This window comes from Filicampus tigris, chromosome 3, assembly GCF_054856515.1.
Source record: "Filicampus tigris isolate MCC_2025a chromosome 3, RoL_Ftig_1.0, whole genome shotgun sequence".
NCBI lineage: Eukaryota > Metazoa > Chordata > Actinopteri > Syngnathiformes > Syngnathidae > Filicampus > Filicampus tigris.
Genome location: NC_141219.1, coordinates 8,228,045 through 8,242,484, shown reverse-complemented (window position 1 = coordinate 8,242,484; position 14,440 = coordinate 8,228,045). Strand labels below are relative to the sequence as shown.

Genomic DNA, 14,440 nt, shown 5'->3' with positions numbered 1-14,440 from the left:
CCTGTACGTAATGTATGGTAGTCATGTCCAAGCTGACAGGCGCCCAATTAGGATGACTCCTGGAGTGCAGCAGCAAGAGATCTTATGACACATCTGACTTTCACACGGGTGCTCGCTAAGCAGAAGCCATATTGCTGCTCAGAAGCCTAATTGAAAGATAGAGACGTCAAGTTGAACACTTTAGCACACGCAGTGCCCCCTGCTGGCAAAGCACTGGAATGGTTTCAGTACCTGGGACAGAGACATCTGTTTTCACTACAATGCTGAAGTGTTTGAAGTTACCAATGGCTGGCATTGAACTGGTTTCCATAGCAGAGTAAGCATGCATCATGTTTTTTATTTCATTTTATCTATTTATGGCCTAGTGTTTTCCATAAGCCATTTACATTTCAAAATTGAAAAATTCTCACATTAAAAATACCATTAGCATTTTTATTACTCCCTAAAAAGGCAAATTCTAATATTGTACTTTTATAAAGGTGAGTGCCAATATACACAGCAACCTGTTGGGTTTACAAGGGGAGGAAACTTTGGAGACTAAAATAATGATTGACCCCGCTGAAACTTTTTTTTTTTTTTCCTTTGTTTTAAGAGTTCAGGGCCCTCTGGCTGGCCATTTAATGAGCAGCTGTTACTGGCAGGGCTGTTGGATAGAAGAGTGAGCAAGCCAGACAAAAGACATACACATCCATCCACACACACACACCCACACCCACACCCACACGCACACACACATTACCGAATTAATAAGACATGGGAAGAGACCACTGAGCAAAATCTTTGCCCCCAAAAAAGCTTTTATTCTTTGAAAACATTTACACTGAAATAAAACACTTACATCTTAAGATGATACCTATTCTAGATCATTAATTTATGCTCATTTACATATAAAAACTATTTTACAATTTGATCTATAAAGCCTCCGAGTATTACATACATATACAGAACTTTACACTGCCCTCATTCATATTGGACATCTGAGGACATTTTACAATGTGCTGAAAGCTACACAAACTGCACCGTCATCCAGAAATTTAGAGGTCAACCCCCAAAAATTCTTTACAATAATATGCTCTATGTAGCCCCACCAGTCTAAACACAGCATTCTGATTAATATTACATTTGTGGAATATGAGTTCAGCAGTAAAATCCACACGTTTTTGCCCCTCTCAGGGGGCGGCCATTTTGCCACTTTCTGGCAACTGAAAATGACATCACAATTGACCAAGCCTCAGGTTGACCAATCACGGCTCACCTGTTTTCTGAAGCTGAGCTATGAGGCACATATAACACAGTATTATTGTGAAGAACAGTTTTGGGTTGACTCACCCTTTAAATCGCAAATGCAATGATTTGACTACTGATGTAAAGTATTTTACCGTTAGCACAGCAACACTTATGTGTTGTCTTGTATTTAACAACTAGCCAGACGAAACATGGCTAATCAAGCTTTGCTAATTGATTACAACATTAAAGGTTCATACCCTCAGGCTAAATCAACAAAAGTGAACACGTTTTAAAACCAGACCGATGTTTTGACCACACGTCCACATTTAATCGGTAAAGTCGTCTGGCTGATTGTGAAGGTTAACTTTCATTGCGCCACTGAAATAAGGCAAAGATAAAACCGATCTATGTACTTGGGAGTCTACTTCGCTTCACGTTGGTGGACTTTGGATAACAGTTACTGACAGCTTCTAAAAGCACAACATGTTGAAGCTTCACATAAAAATGAAGTAGAAACAACCCCCCCACCCCAAAAATAGAAATAGTAAAATAAAGCTGCACAAGTATTGGCTGCAATGAATGATGGAATGATGGCTTTGCCACATGGATCCGTTTGTTCGGCCCGCTAACTAGAACTGATATCACAAAACGAGTGTCCAAAACCTTCTTTTCTCATTCTCTGCAGCACATTTTTACCTGCTCATTGTCAACTACATACTGTTAAAAAGACATTCACAATGAATGATGGCAAGTTGTGTACATTATCTTAAGTAACCATGAAGTGGTTAAAAAACACTTGAAGAGATATGGTAAACGGTAGAAGACAATCCTCGATGACTATCAGGCTGGGTTACACATTCCTGAAGATAATTAGAAAAAATAAAAAAAACATTAGGAGAGAATTGTTTCGAATCTGTAGTGACATGGAGAAAGAAATCAAACCTTGAGAGTAAAGTGGTTCCTTCTTACGTACAGTGTATGAATAAACTATATTGGCACAATTTGTTACGTTGCTGGTAAATTCCTATTATAAATTCGTGCCACTGACAAAGTGAAATTAATCTGATTTTAATCAAAATCACAATTTTGGTTGCCACAATTAAATTAACCTGATCGCCTGTGATATTTGCATTTAAGATGCCATCTACGGAAGCAAAGTGGAATTCAAACGAAATAGAAAAATAGTTTAAAAAAAAAAAAAAAAAAAAAATCAACAATACACTTGAAAAACATCCATTCCCCCTCAATGACAGCATAATTCTTCAGATTTTCTGTTGTCACTGGTACTGGAGAATCAAAACGTGCACTCAGATTTTTGAAGTAAACAACAGATGTCAAAACATGTTTTTTGGTACCTCCTCCTGCAATGGATGCTTCGCCCCCTCATGTTCTCATCGATTTGATTTGATCTGAAAATAGCATCCAAAGTGAAATTAATCAGATAAATGATCCATTTTCAATTACTCATTTTGGATACACCCACGACTCAGATTACCTTGTAACCATTCCACACCCTCCTGCAAGCCGTCGCCTTTCAGCGCGTCAGTGGCACTGAAACAAACACAAACATTCACATGTTGTACATCATGACTGTGACAGTGTTGCGTGTCTGTCATATTGTGAAAATATTCTGAAAACAGGTCATAAAACGTTCCTCGTTTTCTTTGTTCAATTTCCAACTCAACCCTATCGAGAGATTTTTAACAACTTCCGCATGATTACGAACACCGAGGAAGATTTTGCAGCAGATTGCAGTGCAAGTGCAAATATAGTCGTACCAGATGTGCCAGGGTTTGTCCTTGATATTGTCCAAGCACAGCAGCTGGGAGACTTTCACTGAAGACAGAGCGTCTCTGACATCCATCTTGTTAGCCAAGAACAGGATGGGAATTCGCTTGTGTTTAATGTCTATAGTGAGACGGACAAGAGTTATTTTGAGGATGGATGGTATCATAAAATATCATCTAACAGTACCATTGAATTTATTCATTGGGACAAAAAAAAAAAAAAATATATATACAATTGATGTGGATGACGATTTGGCCAATTATAGTCAGGAAGTTGCACACCAGCAATTAAATTGAAAAGAATCCACAACCTCACCAGGGTGATTTAATAACGTGTCCAATTCTTCTTTGGCCACAACCATCCTTAGCTTATCCGCGCTATCAATGACAAATATGACAGCTTGGCCCTCCCTGAAACGAGACCATTTGTGCAATATTAATCAACACGTCAGAGAGATCGCAGCAACATTTCCAGTGTTTCTGTGACCAACTGACTTGTAGTAGTGCTCCCACAGGTTTCTGTATCTGCCTTGGCCTGACATGTCAAACACTGTGAAGGAAAGACTACACAAAGGCAAAAACATTCAATTACAAGATATATTGACTCCACAACAAGTTAGGGCGGTATGATGAAAACCTACCTGGATGTCTTGAACTTCTCTATGCTGAAACCAATGGTTGGGACGATGTCTTGTGCCTGAGCCTGTGAATGAAATGTCGACATTTATCGAACTTGCGCACCGCATGAAGAGTCATCAACTTGGATGGCCATTTGTTATTTGTTGCATATGGAGGACATACGGTATGGTATGTATTATGTCTAATTGCAAGCTTCGCTTTTAACAACAGCAGCAGCAAGGCGGACTTACATTGGATGGCTTGAGTTTGTTGATGATGGTAGTTTTCCCGCTGTTGTCGAGGCCGAGGCAGAGCACGTTCACCTCTTTCTTGAAGCCCAGCCACCCTGCCAACTTGTCAAACAGCCCCATTGGCAGCAAGCATCCACTCTTGCCCCCCTACAACAAAGGCCAGTGTCATCGTGTGAATGCCGAGGGACACATTTGCATTTTAAAAAATAGTACGGTTTCGCCTCGCGTTCATTCATAGGGGATAGGTTCATTCATTAGTTAGTGGAGTTAGGACGGGTTCTATGAGTGGCTGCAGGACCATCATCATGTTTTGTATGGACATTAGAATTCCTCAGCTTCCAGAGAAGATGGAGTCGCTGTAGTCTTTCATTGTAAACTGTGTCTGAGTGTGTTTTTTAAAAGACAGGCGGGTTTCCATCTGTGTCCCCAGATTCTAAAAAAAAAAATCCACGTGTTCAACCTGCTATCTCTGAATAAAGAAATGTTAAGAGACGGGGATGCAAAGTGCAATGCGCAAATATTGGCCCACTTCTCAAATTATTATTATTATTTTTTTACATAGTTTCCTCACTTTAAACACAGATACCGCATGTAAACATACAGTACAAGGCAGCTATTAAATGGTGATTTTATTTACAAAGGGAAAAAAAATATTCAAAGCTACCTGACTCTGTGTGAAAAAGTAAATGTCCCATACACTTGATAACTTGTTGGGTCAGCAGCAACAACTGAAATCAAAACTGGCAATACGTCTTTCACATTCTCTCATGTCTCAGAAAAGCAGAAGAGGCCGGGACATGGATAGTCCTAATTCAGCTTTAGAAGGGAGGAAAGGTCCTCTATCTGATTATAAAAAAATTGGCAGGGGGGGGTGAGGAAGGGTATGTGTGTTGGCACTGGCAGATGATGACAACTTGGGCATCTGCTGCATTACTGGTGATCTGGATGATCAGGCTCTATATACCAAACCTGAGTCTGATGTAATAGGCTCCCGCTTCTTGTTACAGTGCAAAAGGACAGGTCCAAGATAGGGGAAATTCATTTCTCCGTCCAAACGTGTCTTCCATATATTGGACTATTTCTGCAATGATGTAGCAGTAATGGAAGAAGGAAGATCAGAGCGCTTTCGAAAGCATTCAACTCGATTGCTTTGATGTCTAATAAGACACCCAAAGAGAAGCGTGGCAGCACTGGCATGACGTGAGTGTTGCATGACGTCACTCCTTTTTTTTTGGGGGGGGGGGGGGGGGGGCAATGAAAGCTTGTCTCTTTGCAAGTAACTGCTTAACGTTAGTATCTCGTATGATACCTCTGACGCACAAATCTCTGACATAACGTAGTCTCCGTTGTATATGGACAATTTATAAAAAATCTCACAAGATAAGAACATCACAACTGAAGGTGTATGCTGGTCATAATTACTCGACGTCGTACCGATTAACAGTTCGAGATTAAACAACAAGCAAGAAAATCTGTCATTCCGAAATGAACCGACAACAAGTTACGTTAATGCTCATGTATGCAATTACTGCCGTGTATTACAAAAAGCGCGCAGATACTGCTAGCTGCAGTGTCATCGACAAGATGTAGTTTTATTAGCTCGTTAGCCGTTAACCCCAACTAAAGAGATTGTAGTGTAATTAACAGTCACGGTCCTATTTAGTTAATCTTCTCTGCTCTGTCACCATACGGGTTGGCCTGAGCTAACCCCTTGATAGTAACGCTAATTTTACGATTCGGATCAGATTATTTATATAAACAAGAGATGTATGTAAAACAACGCCTTAATGTATACGCCACGAGCTCCAACAGTTGCAAAAATCCAACAGGAAACATGCAACTGATGCCACATAAACAGCTAACACAAGCGCTAGCGGCGCTAACGTTAGTTAGCATGCAACTTGTATCTCTTATACGACTTTGTTTAAATGTGTTAAAGATTACCTTTGATTAAAATTGGTGGTGGTTCTTGACGCCAATGTGCACAGAACTGCAGCCTGAGCTACTTTATTCCATCACCGGTGAGTCATGTCCATTGTTTTCATTCATTTCTCGTGCACATTTCCATGGTGCCCAGGATACGCTCCTGATTTATGCTGCATTCTGGGTAATCGGGATTTTACAGTTGCAAGTTAGTAAACAGCAAGCGGAACGTTCCCTTGCTCAAATGTGACGAATTCGTTTTGTGCTTTATCTTCGTAAATACATTTCTATAGCTCTTCCGTGATTTTTGATGGACGTGTGTTCTTTATTTCGAGCTGTGGTTTCTTGTCAAGTTGTCAACATCGTGTTGCCGGTGACAACAGAACTCGACTCAAATTTATGCTACCGGCATTCCAAAGTTACTACAACCTTTAAACGGTGCCATCACCAAACCCGCGCTTACGTCACAGTCAGCAATACAATACGATTACATCGTGAATAAAAACACTAGGATTGGTGGAATAACCCATTTTATGAATGTAAATTATGTTCAAATGCTTTGTATGTTATAGCAGTAAGATCCACTACTCACAAAAAGTTCCGTATTTTAAGATTTACATTTTCAGGATGAACCTACATTGCACCAAAAGCTTTGCAGGTGAACTTAATTTCACCTCTTAACTTCTGAATACATGTCTAACTGTTCAATGTTTCAGTACTTTTATTTTTTTTTGCCCAAGTTGCTTTTCTCTAAAAAGTTGAACTGACAAGAAGCAGATTTAACAGGTATAGTGACCAATAAATATCCTGCTTCGATTAGTATTTCCTCCTCATACCTTTCGCATTTTGACATCATGAGAAGATGACACTGAATAATTAATCCACAAGATCTCACCGTTGCGAGGCTTTAAACAGGATGCTCTCAGAGTGGCAACTGAGCTTGGAGTGTCATCAGCTGGTTGCGGCACAGAGACTGCAAGTGTTACAGAAAGGCATAAAAGTGGACATCCTTGGAAAAAAAATAAAAAACCTGTTGTGAATTTTGACGTTCAGTGTTGGAGAACAATAAATTGTGCATAACGTACTGAAACATTGAACAGTTGGACATGCATTCAAAAGGTTAGACATTGGAATTAAATTGACTTATAAAGGCTATAGTGCATTTTAGGCTCAACCTGAAACTTCACGCAAAAGCCTAATATCCCTAACATTTTGTAAGTAAAGTAGTACATTGCAAAAAAAACCCAAAAAAACATCAGTGAGGATAAGCTTTATAATGGATGGATGAATGTTAGACAAAATGTTTACACCAAACGTGCAAAAGTGTCTAACATCCAGTACAACCTATCCCTCCATGCCTTTCATTGATGCCCCACACAAGCGCCTAATTGACAAACTCACCTGACAATTCTTCATGTCCAGAAAACGTGACAGTCTCTTGGGTGACAGTTAAGAGGAAACGATTATTGCGTGTCTGTGCTGGTGCGCGCGTCCATGGTTACCTTTGTCACTGCAAGCGTGTGTGTGCCTTAGTGTTTGAAGCCCGAGAGATCAAACCAATGCATTAAAATAGTTGTTTATTAAGGAAGAAACATACACCTTTCACGTGACTTTCAGTACAAGACACACCGCATTACCATGAGGATCGAACATATTTCTATAAAATCGTTTGACATTCAGTCGTCTTCAGTTCAAAAAGAGGATTGTGTTAACCATATTCCAAGTGCTATATTTAATAAACCAGTAATACATTTGCTATTAAAATAACCTAGTGTGGCATACATTACCAAATGTTCTTTCTGGTCTTGAGGTATCCAATTTGAGACCATTCAAAGTCATTGAAAACCAATGGATTGTCACTTGGAAAGAGCGGAGGCATTGACTGGCACTTGAATCAACACTGGAGGAAAATACTGTAAGTCTTAAATTCAAATGAATTCTAATATTTGCGGGGTTAATGAGATCTACATTTAGCCAGAACTGACTGAGGTTCGTTGTTGTTGGGTTGGCCGCATTGACAATGATCCGTGACACGATGACCGCGTGACAAGTGTTCGCCGGACTCCACATTGTCAAGCTCCAGATCGCTCTCATCGGCAGTGCGCGACACTTAATTAAACCCAGCAGCCTGGTGTGCAATTCATCAAATGCGTGCACACGGTCTGGCCTTGTGTAATGGCCTCACACTTGAAAGCCGCTGTGTTGGATATGGTGAAACTGCAGTCGCAGGGACTGTATGCTGCTTATGATTCTCCTCTGGTGGCCAATCAAACAGATCCCAATTCGCCTGATGTCACTGAGGAGAAAAACAACCGTTTTCAAAGAACCATTCAAAGACAACATCACCACTTTAAGAGACAATAGCGTTGTCAGTTCAGGATGCAGCAAAAACATTGGGATAATGTAACTTGTCTTTTTTGAGTGAATAACACCCCTATCGTAATAAGTAAAAAAAAAAAGGTCAGAGAGTCGAGATGTTGTGAGAAAAAAAAAAAAAAAAAAAACCTACGATTACGTTAGGGCTCACTCACTCTACGCTCATTGTTGAAATGGAATCCAGTGTTGTATATCCTGCTGCAATGAAGTTGTTCTTGTATTGGCTCATCTTGATCGAATCGAGCCAGTCTCCGATAGAGATGAAGAGGGGGTAGTCGGGCATGCTATCAGGAGAATCGGGGAAACTGAGACAGCATTCAAGAGTGATAAGGAGCAGAAGGATTAGAAGTATAATTAACAACCATTTTGATAAAGCCTTCTTTAGCATCCATGTAACATACCGTACATTACAAATTCAGAACGCGTGTCCAATTTGTTTCTATTACGATACATTGCAATATACTATTCGTACCTCACTTCGTCATCTGCGTCTGTTAGTATGCCGGATTAAAATCCACCACGGGACCTTTACGGACATTAGTGTGTTTCCCTCCCACCTTTTTTCCCCAACTTGAGAGTATCACATGATATTGAGAGAAAAAGGCCAGTAGAAATGTTGACTGTATTGGACTTACTCTGATAATAACGCTTTTCTCTTTTCACCATTACAGTCCACTTGCATTGGAGCCATGTGGTGCAGTGACCAAGCAGATCCAGCAGATGGTGCTGCACCTACAGAGCTGGAGTGGAACAGTATGGCCTGCATGTCACGATCGTTCAATCAAACTCATAAAGCCGCAAATAAATTCCACTCTCGTATTCTATCTCATTAGATTGTGATCTGTAAAACACACGACGGGCTAAAACCGTTATTGAAGTTGGAAAATGTTAAAATGTATTGACATTAATGGCAACAATGTTAGTTCACACATAAAAACAAGCAAGTTGTTTTACTTTTAAGTTGAAATTGGGGAGGGGGGCAATACAAGGGTAAAAAATTCTGTAAACTCATATTTCTTTTGTTGTGAAATGCGGAGAAGCCAACAGCAATATTTAGTTGAGTTGCCCAACGTAAAATTTTATTGATGTTTGCAGAGGTGGGCATTCGTCTATACTTTAGTCCGTCTACGAGTTCTCGTCTATATTTCAGGCCCGCCGGTCGGTCCGAGTCAGCCAAACGGCGTCGAAAATGAACTTAACCGGTAATACGTAAAAAATAAAACAGTGTTGTATTTACTTTTTGGTCCCACAGACGCAATGACGTGCCCAATTTTGTTTTTATTTCACCGATCAACACGCTGTGCATGTGTGTGCGTGTCTGTTGTTTTTATTCGTCATATATGTTTCATATTTTTACTTTATTTAGCGTGTCTGCTTCTGCGGCGCCTGCGTGTGACATGAAAATTACGTTCTCAACGCTGATTGGCTGTCGCCGATGAGGGACGTACTAGGACCACGTGACGGGAACTTAGTGACGGATGGACGATGCTCACCTCTGGATGCTTGTTGCTTTGAAATTTTGAGTTCACTCAACTTTTTTTTTAGACAGTGTCGGAGTGTACCTTATAATTAGGTACATGAATACGCCGATGTTTGAACTTGCTAACCACTGATTTGCTCCTCTAATCCAAACAGTGTGAGAGTCGATACGTACCTGTGTGACTCGTTCACCAGAGTGAGGAGCCCACTGGGGTTAATGATGAGTTTGTCCAGGAAACAAAGCACATTGTTGAATCGTGGACGCTGACTCGGCTCCTTCTGCCAGCAGTGTAACATCAGCTGGTGCAGCGTGACAGGGCAGCCCATTGGAGCAGGTAATCGATATCCCTCCTCCATTGATAAAATGACCTGAGGACATCGGAAAACGAAAGATGCCCTAAGGTGCGCTGCTGTGCTGTTCGATGTCAATCTCATGTCGATATCTTACGTCTTGATTGGACATCTCCCAGTAAGGCCTCTCGCCATATGACATCACCTCCCACATGACGATGCCAAAACTCCAAACATCACTGACCGAGGAGAACTTTCCATAAGCAATCGCCTCTGGTGCTGTCCAGCGTATCGGTATCTTTCCTCCCTGGTGATAGAAGTACGGCTGAATAATCGTTTGAGGATGCAGAACTTGAGCAGAGTTAGATGGCCTGCGGGTAACCTTAAGCAAACACTCACGTTCACTGTGGCAGTGTATGCGGCCTCTGTGTCTTCTTCCATGACTCTGGACATGCCAAAGTCAGACACTTTACACACCAAGTTCTCGTCGACCAGAATGTTGCGAGCCGCTAGGTCTCTGTGAACGTAACCCATGTCTGAGAGGTAGGCCATGCCCACTGCCACGCCACGCATCATTCCGACCAGCTGGAGCACCGTGAATTGACCATCACGTGTCTGGAGTGGAATATGGAAAAGTTAAATGGCACTTAAATAAGTACATAGAAAAAAATTATATAATATATGTATATATATATATATATATATATATATATATATATATATATATATATATATATATATATATATATATACATATACATATATATATATATATATATATATATATATATATATATATATTAGTGCTGTCAAGCGATTCAAATTTTTTAACTAATGAATTGCAAAATTTTCCATAATTGATCGCGATTAATCGTATTTTTCAACGACTATTTTTTCCGAAGCTTGTAACCGATATTTACTTGCGTAAAATCTTGGAATTAATGTGGAAAAAAAAATAAGTTCAAAGACTGTTCTAATAGATTTCTATGATCTTTGAATACGATTCTTTTCCTGTAAAATAAAACAGTTGAAGGATACAACAATAACGTACAACTAATATGGTATTTGAATTTGGTTTTGTGCATATATATATATATATATATATATATATATATATATATATATATATATATATATATATATATATATATATAAAATGTGACAATATATTCAAACCCGTAGGAAAGAGTCAAGCGCTCCATTTGCCATGTACTCCACCACTATCATCACAGGCCTGCCTGAGGAAACAAGTGAGGTATGAAAGTCATGACAAATTCTAATTAGAACAAATATCTATCAAGACACATACATGAACGTATTGTAAAATGTTCACGCAAAACACACAGAAGGACGCTAGCGTCTTACTTTTGGTGACCACTCCCTCGAGTCGGATGATGTTGGGGCTGTCAAACTGTCCCATAATTGACGCTTCACGTAAAAAGTCTCGCCTCTGATGCTCCATATAGCCACCTTTCAGGGTTTTTATGGCCACAGCGATGTCCAGCCTTCCAGGTATGCGCAAACGACCACTGCAGACCTCTCCAAATTCCCCTGTTGGAGCAGTTACCGTGTATGAATACATGCAGCCAAACACCGGATGGCCTGATCTGAGATTTCAAGCCAAGAGCTCACGACTATGAGGCACATGCGCTAACCACTACCACACAAAAAGTTCATTTGTTTTAAGTGTTTTACAACACTTATTGTCAGTTGATTTATTCATTCAAATTTGCTACAAAAAAGCTGTGGTTTTCAAACTATTCCCAGCAGATGGCGCTGTGATCACAGAAAAAAAAAAGAAAAGAACGTAAGTGCTTTGCTCTAATAATGACCAGAATTAGTATATTTTCTCTTTTAGATATATATTCAAATTTAGGTGGTGAAATGCATTATGCATTGATAAGTTACGCTTGTTGGACTTTTTACATCTTTGCAGGCATTTTTGTGCAATATGCCTTAGGGTAGGCAAGGGTCATTTTATATGCAGTACTACACAATATATGATTATACAGAACATGGTCAATTATTTAGTACTCCAAGTATGGGTGGACACTATCTGCCTACAATATCTACATTCACCTGTGCCAATCACCCGGTCGATGCATATGGATGAGGGGTCTATCTCTTTCGCAAATTCTTCCACAGCCTGAGTGGGGTCCTCATAGGTGTCCGGATCCACATAAGTCTTAATCCCAGAAAACGGAACTAACAGGAGAAGAAACATGACACATAATGTGAACAAAAAAACATGCCCAAAGTTTGTTAAATTATTTAAAAAAAAAATGTCAGTGCTTAACTCATTCACTGCCATTGACGTATTCATTTGTCTTTTCACAGTCCAGCCATTCAATCCCAGGAATTTATTTATACATTTTTTTTTTTCAAACATTAGGGTAAAAGAGGGTCTGAAAATGTCTGGCAGTGAATGAGTTTAAATACTTTTTTAGGAAAAAAAATTTCACTTTATCCCATTTTGTCTTACCCATCTGACTTATTATCTGCTGTGCAGTCAGACAAGTTAATTTTCTACTTTAATTCAAGGCTCTGCACAGAAACATTGTTCATCCAAGCACACCTGGGTGATTTATCTGTCTTATTGATATTGTGAAGTGTTTCTCTTATAGTGCAAGAAGTGCAGAGAACAATAACATGCCAAAAAATGCTTCTGAGGAATGCAAAAAAAAAAAAAATAACAATAAGGCTGCCAGGTTTACGCATTAGCAGAGATTGGAATCTCTGCAGCAGTTAGCAGCGCACACGCTGCCTTGTTTCAAAAATTCATCTGTAGGCTACACATACTCTAAAGCAATGTCTGTTCAAACTTAAAGGATTTGCTGGGTTCTAACCTAGATTCCAGTTTGGTGTTAACTCTGTGTCTCCAGGGTGACTACACTCAGTGATATAACACAAACTTTCCTCTCTTTTTTCAACTATGGTTCAAACTCCTACAGTCACCCAACTTAATAGTCAAATGGAAGCGTAAATGAAGGTTTATGGTTACAAAGGCAACAATCGCTGAACTATTGTGTTATTCATTGTCTGCAAAAATAAGACTTAACGGCAATTAATTGTTCTCTTTTGTGTGAGCACCACATCATATAAGAAACCATCTTTTATTCAGTACAACTTTAAGAATTTATAAAATACATTTTATAAGGCGCACTGGATAAAATTCAGATTTCAGATTTTAACCTTCACCGGAACAACATTTTATATTGGAACACATGACCGAAGCCAAGGGAAAATAAGGTAGATTGAAAGATGGCAAAAGGTAATAAAAACTAACCTGCCAAAACTGAAAAAAAAAACAAACAAAAAAACGAATTCAGAAACAAAATAATTCATTTATATTTCTAACACAATCAACATCAAACAAAACACATCATTACCATGTCCACTACGGAACCGTGTCCTCCTCTTTTCTTGTGACTTCATCCTGGCTTTGATGTACCCCTGACACCTGTGAGGGTGAACAAGTTTACGACTATAAATACACAGTGAGTCATTTTTCCCCAGTGCACGTCTTTCCCTAGAATTACATTGTACAATCCAATCAAGTAATGTCTGTTCAATATTGCATTTTCCCCCAGGTTCATGCATTTTCAACATATTACCTTTAATTTAATTCTCTTTTATTTTATTTAATTTTATATAATTTTCTCCATTTTATTTGATTTGATTTATTATTACTTCAAATGATCCTGCATACTTATTAAATAAGGGCCACAAATAAGACCATTTTCATTTGACTGGTATTTTTATATATATTTTAAACCGTATCAAATGTTAAGTGAAACAAGTTCTACATTCCCATATTTGCGGGGAGTTACGTTGAAGCAGACTGTCGACTCAGATTACACCCCAAACAGCGAAAGTTTAACAAAATTATTGACTGTTGCTTGGTCATTTTTCATAGTTTACAATGAACTGCTGCTAATGACAAAAGTCTGTGAACCAGAGGCTCACTAATATCAAGAGCCTGAGCTAACCAGAGGGAGCTAATGGAATGGATCAAATGGCTGGTTGGTGCATTACATGCTGAGTAATTAAGCAGAAAATTTGTTCAGTCATTTGGAAAATAAGAGAGCCTGCTTGGTGGTAAAAAGAGAGTCCATTAGGAGACTTCTGGTTGTAGCGCCACACTGTGCGTGGCTGTGTGTGGATGTGTGTGTGTGTGTCATGCCTGTGTATGCATGTGCGGTTAGGATGCATCAAGTGCCTCACCGTCCAGTTATGAGGAGGAAGAGGGTGAGGATGACCAAGAGTGAGAAGCCACCAACCGATGCAGTGACAACAACCAACACCTGACCCTGATCAGCGACATCAGGATCTGAATAACAAAAAGAAAAAGAAAAAAAAAAATGTTGCTAGTGTGGGAGTGTTTATATATGTATGGAAATGTTCAGAGAATATCCTGAAGGAAGTTTTGCATCATTGGATAGTTCCGCTTTAGAATCAGGAGAACATTATATCGGCATGAAAACAATT

The 14,440-nt window shown here is 39.4% G+C and overlaps 2 protein-coding genes across 8 annotated transcripts in view; both read right to left on the bottom strand.

The window, feature by feature from the left end:
• Positions 1-768: 768 nt before the first annotated feature.
• On the bottom strand, positions 769-7,309 carry arl6 (ARF like GTPase 6). Of its 5 annotated transcripts, none has more exons than XM_086024853.1 (11): positions 7,208-7,309; positions 6,702-6,815; positions 5,828-5,986; positions 3,884-4,030; positions 3,656-3,717; positions 3,510-3,578; positions 3,331-3,425; positions 3,006-3,135; positions 2,723-2,778; positions 2,583-2,636; positions 769-2,513 (listed from the first exon to the last, which is right to left on the bottom strand). In XM_086024853.1, the coding sequence occupies exons 4-10, from the start codon at positions 4,001-4,003 to the stop codon at positions 2,611-2,613; spliced, it is 558 nt and encodes a 185-aa protein (XP_085880979.1). In that variant the 5' UTR covers positions 4,004-4,030; positions 5,828-5,986; positions 6,702-6,815; positions 7,208-7,309; the 3' UTR covers positions 769-2,513; positions 2,583-2,610. The 5 variants fall into 5 exon arrangements, with proteins under 5 accessions (XP_085880979.1, XP_085880978.1, XP_085880977.1 ...); XM_086024852.1 differs by having other exon boundaries at positions 769-2,087; positions 7,208-7,302; XM_086024851.1 differs by having other exon boundaries at positions 769-2,636; positions 7,208-7,301.
• A 61-nt stretch (positions 7,310-7,370) lies between these two features.
• The window catches only part of LOC147149758 (ephrin type-A receptor 6-like), a 49,644-nt gene continuing 42,574 nt past the window's right edge, over positions 7,371-14,440 (bottom strand). For 2 of the 3 annotated variants that reach the window (XM_086024848.1, XM_086024850.1), the window contains 11 exons: positions 14,177-14,282; positions 13,342-13,412; positions 12,032-12,157; positions 11,318-11,503; positions 11,129-11,190; positions 10,352-10,567; positions 10,110-10,277; positions 9,837-10,030; positions 8,818-8,922; positions 8,338-8,487; positions 7,371-8,102 (listed from right to left, as the gene is read on the bottom strand). In XM_086024848.1, the coding sequence (XP_085880974.1) occupies positions 7,988-8,102; positions 8,338-8,487; positions 8,818-8,922; positions 9,837-10,030; positions 10,110-10,277; positions 10,352-10,567; positions 11,129-11,190; positions 11,318-11,503; positions 12,032-12,157; positions 13,342-13,412; positions 14,177-14,282 (1,499 nt within the window). In that variant the 3' untranslated portion in view covers positions 7,371-7,987. The remainder of the gene's footprint in view (positions 8,103-8,337; positions 8,488-8,817; positions 8,923-9,836; positions 10,031-10,109; positions 10,278-10,351; positions 10,568-11,128; positions 11,191-11,317; positions 11,504-12,031; positions 12,158-13,341; positions 13,413-14,176; positions 14,283-14,440) is intronic. The other variant, XM_086024849.1, reaches the window with a different exon arrangement.